Source organism: Anarrhichthys ocellatus, unplaced genomic scaffold (assembly GCF_004355925.1).
Source record: "Anarrhichthys ocellatus isolate YVR2014 unplaced genomic scaffold, GSC_Weel_1.0 scaffold14, whole genome shotgun sequence".
Taxonomy (NCBI): Eukaryota; Metazoa; Chordata; class Actinopteri; order Perciformes; family Anarhichadidae; genus Anarrhichthys; species Anarrhichthys ocellatus.
Genome location: NW_022280044.1, coordinates 8,807,797 through 8,812,788, shown reverse-complemented (window position 1 = coordinate 8,812,788; position 4,992 = coordinate 8,807,797). Strand labels below are relative to the sequence as shown.

General features: G+C 44.2%; 2 protein-coding genes across 2 annotated transcripts in view; one reads left to right on the top strand and one right to left on the bottom strand.

Annotated features, from left to right (window-relative positions):
• The window catches only part of eif3i (eukaryotic translation initiation factor 3, subunit I), a 13,628-nt gene extending 11,856 nt beyond the window's left edge, over positions 1-1,772 (top strand). The window contains exons 7-11 of the mRNA XM_031853947.1: positions 296-406; positions 637-726; positions 843-916; positions 1,075-1,167; positions 1,266-1,772. Coding sequence (XP_031709807.1) covers positions 296-406; positions 637-726; positions 843-916; positions 1,075-1,167; positions 1,266-1,347 — 450 coding nt within the window. The 3' untranslated portion in view covers positions 1,348-1,772. The remainder of the gene's footprint in view (positions 1-295; positions 407-636; positions 727-842; positions 917-1,074; positions 1,168-1,265) is intronic.
• Positions 1,773-2,033: 261 nt separating this feature from the next.
• LOC116387132 (probable histone deacetylase 1-B) overlaps positions 2,034-4,992 on the bottom strand; it is a 6,060-nt gene continuing 3,101 nt past the window's right edge. Inside the window, exons 8-12 of the mRNA XM_031853946.1 lie at positions 4,834-4,942; positions 4,369-4,749; positions 4,104-4,259; positions 3,961-4,006; positions 2,034-3,525 (exon numbers count right to left, since the gene is read on the bottom strand). Coding sequence (XP_031709806.1) covers positions 3,498-3,525; positions 3,961-4,006; positions 4,104-4,259; positions 4,369-4,749; positions 4,834-4,942 — 720 coding nt within the window. The 3' untranslated portion in view covers positions 2,034-3,497. The remainder of the gene's footprint in view (positions 3,526-3,960; positions 4,007-4,103; positions 4,260-4,368; positions 4,750-4,833; positions 4,943-4,992) is intronic.

Here is a 4,992-nt window from a genome sequence, read left to right as displayed (position 1 = left end):
TATATGTGTATGTGTGTATGTATATGTGTATGTGTGTATGTATATGTATATGTGTGTATGTATATGTATATGTGTGTATGTATATGTGTGTATGTGTATGTATATGTGTGTATGTGTATGTATGTATGTATGTATGTATGTATGTATGTATGTATATACATACATGCATACGACAGTGATTAAGAAGATGAAGCATGTAAATGTGTGATTTCAGACGAGGCTTGGCTTAAAAAGAACATTTGTTTTAAACTCACAATCTTCAAAGTTGAATGTTGTGACTGTTATTTATTGGCAGTCTGGAGAGATCATCAAGAAGGCCAAGGATCACACCAAGCAGATCAACGACATCCAGACATCCGTGGATCTGACCATGTTCATCAGCGCCTCCAAGGACAACACGGCCAAGGTGAGATCCCCGTCCACTCTCCGGCTCACTGACACAAACAACCAGACATGTTGTGAATATATGGGTCACCAAATTGCTACTTTTTGTTGTGTAACGTTTTTATATAACACCAGAAACGATTTGGTGTATATACTGTGTATAATCCATGTATTGGTCACCTGATTTTTATCTGAACTTGTCTGTTGTTTGACATCATACGTGGTTATTGAGCGTCCTGTGTTTCCTCTCAGCTGTTTGACTCCGCCTCTCTGGATCACATCAAGACTTTCAAGACAGAGAGACCCGTCAACTCTGCTGCCATCTCCCCCGATATGGATCATGTAAGTGCCGACTTAGTGAAACGAGGAAAGGCTGAGAGTGCTGTCACCATGTACACGTTTGTTTGCCGCAAACTGTTTTGTCAAAAGAAAAACGTGATCTGGTCCCTACCTCTCAGGTGGTGATGGGAGGTGGACAGGAGGCCATGGAGGTCACCACTACCTCCACCAGGATCGGCAAGTTTGAGGCCAGGTGAGTTAAAGTGTGCCCGAGGTTCACTCCACGGGTCAGGAAGGAACCACCGTCCCACATGAACGTACCTGATAGTACGAGCCTGTTGCACGGTATCCACTCTGCTCGGGACAGTTCAGACCGAGGCGCTGACCCTGGCTTTTCTTCTCCCCCCTCAGGTTCTTCCATGCTGCCTATGAAGAAGAGTTTGGCAGAGTCAAGGGTCATTTCGGCCCCATCAACTGTGTGGCATTCCACCCCGATGGCAAGAGGTAAGACGCTACACTGACCTGTGATGTAGAGTGGTCGAGTCAAAAGTCCGTGTGTATCGCTGCTAACATTTCCTTTGTACAATGTTTTTTGTTTACAGCTACAGCAGCGGAGGAGAAGACGGATACACGAGGATTCATTACTTTGACTCACAGTACTTTGACTTTGAGCTGGAGGCGTAAACAGTCGGGCTCCTTCCCCACACAGCTTCAGTCCAGTCGGGAAGAAGCAACCATCGACTGAAGTGCATTTACAGTCTACTAACCACCTCGCCTCATTCCCTTCATCTGAACTGATCTGTAATCGGTGTACTTTTCACCCGTGGCTTCAAATAAAGGTAAAGCGGTCAGGACTGCATCTCGGAGATGAGAGGGTTTCTGGTGTTTTTTTTGTCATTTTTCTAACATCACTCGGGAAACTGTCTTTGTGGGATCAGAAGCAACTTTTGTACCCTGGATCCTCGGAGCGATCGTGACTGGACTTCAGAACCAACACTCCCTGACACCAAACTTTATTTAATCTCATTCTACAAACAAGTAGAATTTGAGTTGATGTATCTTCTGTTCTGCCATTCCGTACCAATTCACCATAAAATTACTGAATTCAAGTTGTGGTTGCGTGATTTATTCAACTCTGTCAGTCAACAATAATGTAATGCAATATAAAGGAGAAGCATACTGAAAGGACCACCTCACAGTTCTGTGCCACTGCCATCCAATTTATTTACAGTTTACATCCATGTTTGTCCAAAACCTCATGATTTGAACCTATTAGATGTGTTATAATTGTTATAATTGGCGCATTAATTCTTGATTTATGTCAAACTTGTTTTTTGAGATCACAAGGAACTTTGACCACCAAATTCTAGTCGTCCATCCGGGAGTCGAAATTTAAAGAGAGTCCGTCCGGGTGTTCCTGACATATCGAAGTTTAGAGAATCACACGGGCAAGTCAAACAGCCTTTGCCTGAACGGTATGTAAAAAGAAACAAAAAGTTATGAGTATGTAAAATTAGTCATAGTATGTTGTGGCGTAGTATAGTATGTCGGAAAAATAGCAAAAAGGCTCAAGTTATATCGGCCTCATCAAGTGTGGCCTTCCATCCCCATGTAAGAGACTAACACACACTGACCACAAACGTTAAGCTTCTTCATGCATCTCTGCCAACATGATTCCTGTACGGTTTAGCTTCAGCAGTGGAGATGACGGATTAGTAAGGCTTCATTACTTTGACCACAGCTTCAGTCAGGAAGGAGAGACGATGAACTGAAGTTCCAACCAATGGTGTCCGATTCTACAAATAAGTTAAATTTGAGTTAATTTAATTTTTGTTCTGCTATTCCACCACACGTCACCATAAAATGAATGAATACAAGTTGTCTGATATATGCAACAATTTCTAATCCTTTAACAGTTACCAGAAATAAAAACCGTAGATAAAGTAATGGAATCTAAACCAAAAGCAAAATACATAATTAGTTGTTTTCTGTTGAGGGTGTATAAATAAAATTGGGAGGAAAAACGTGGATCACTTCATTTTTTATTAAAATTATGATAATGCACATTTCACAAGGATAAAACTCCAAACAACCACATGTAGAGGGTCCATTTAACCAGCTCACTCCACCTTTATGTATAATGGTATAAAATATCAAAAACAAGTCACTCACTTCCGAACCTCTGAAGAGGTTCACGACCATTCACACTTCCACAAGAAAGAAAACACTGACCATGTTCACAGGAAGGTGGGCTGAAGGGACCGCTCATGAATTAAAATAAGTTACTGAGCATCGATCGGGCCTGTCCGCGCAGAGGGAGCAATATATACATGCTGAAGGCGAGATTATCCTAAATATGCATTCACTGATCAATCAACACAGCAAGCCAAATGCTGGTTATCCTACAGTATCATAGATGTTTAAAACTAACAGAAAAGCCTTTTTTTGCACGTGAGCACTATACTTATAAATCATCGTCATCTCTGCAGGTACTTCGACCGTGAGCCCCGCAAGCCTGTTTAAATCTGTAACACCATGATAGGAACAGTAATGATCTGAGTGCTTTTCTTCACAGCAGACCGGGTTCACAAAAAGAGTTGAAAAGAGGATCCGTGTGTCATTTGTTTTATACTTCAAGAGGCTCCAGATGCGGACCGGTGTTTCACTGAGGCTGGTAACAAACGTAAATACTACAGTGTAAACCAGGCTTGGCCATAAGAACACATCATAAAACAGGGATACAAAAAGGCTCCCATTGTCACAGCAGGAGAATACAGGAATCAGTGGGGATTGAGGACAACAGCACAACCAACTCTTCCTCCTGGTGTCACACTTCAAGTGGTCTTCACCTCTTCTTTTGGTCTGAAACAAACAATGAAGGAGTTTATGCAACAAACCACCAGACAGTCAGTCAGTCTAGGTAAACAGCTTTGAGACCAAGAGGGTTTCCCAGGACACACATCGATGCTTTGACCATTTACAAATCGTCTCCTTCGTTTATGATTAGATGAGGTGACACGGTTTATTGTTGGCGTTATGTCGCAGCGCTGATACATTCACTCTGCTGCTCAGAGTAATCACAGTGACGGCTCTTCACTCCCTAATCACAGTTCTGCTCATAACGGAGCAAACAACCACCAACAGAGGCTGCACTGAGCTACAGTATGATGCCTTAAAGCTCCAAACAGTAGAAATGAAGTTTTTGGCTTGAAGGAGATGTTTTCACAGTAACATAATATAGATATAGAAACCTTTTAATATTCTAAGAATAGACAACTAATCAGATTTTATATTTACCCTGATGTGTCCATCTTCTCTTCCTCTTTCTCCTCCTCTTTCACTTCTAAGAGGCAGAAAGATAAACGATTAGCACAACGGTATTACAGAATGATGACATATTCATCTACAAACACCAGCTGGGAGTTGTGAACAAGTCTTACCTTTCTTTTCCTCCCCTTCCTTCTCTTCCTCCTTCTTCACTCGTTTGGCCTTCTTGTGGTTGGCTGCGTTCCTGCGGCCTCCTCCCTGCCCCTCCGCCTCGTCCTCAGAGTCGGAGAACTCCTCCTCGCAGGCTATCCTTTTGTCGTGGGCCCGGACTGAAACACAGAAAGGCATACTTAAATCCACAGAGTACAACTTGACAGTAGCGTAGAGTGTGTACGTGACCACTTCCTGTCTAAATCTATGCCTGTGGAAGCCTCTTACTGGAGACGCGTTTGTCACCCTCCTCCTCGTCCTCGTCTCCGCTGTCCGGGTGGGGGGCGTCCTCGGGGATCGCCTGCATCTGGACACCGGGAGCGTGCGGCAGCATGCGGAGGTTTTCAAACAGACGCTGCTTGATCTTCTCCAGGTACTCGTTGGTGTTCTGGTTGGTCATGTTGGACGGGCTGATGTGCAGCTTGAAGTCGGGCCCGAAGTACTCAAAGTAGTCGTTGTAGGGCAGCTCGTTGGGGATGGAGCAGTCCAGGGCGACGGCCGTCTCGTACGTCCAGCAGCGGGCCACGTTGCGGATGGTGTAGCCTCCGCCGCCCAGCATCAGCAGGGGCAGGTTGAAACCTTTGATGTACTCCACACATTTGGCATGGCCTGGAGGAACTCGCACATATTAGAATTCTCCAGCACTAAAGCACTTCTACATGTCGGTTTAGGGTGAGTGAATCGTGTTAATACCTTTGATGGTGAGGTTGAAGCAGCCCAGTCTGTCTCCAGAAAGGGAATCCGCTCCACACTGGAGGACAACAGCACTCGGCTGGTACATCTCCATGACTTTAGCCATGATCTAACACACACACACACACACACACACACACACACACACACACACACACA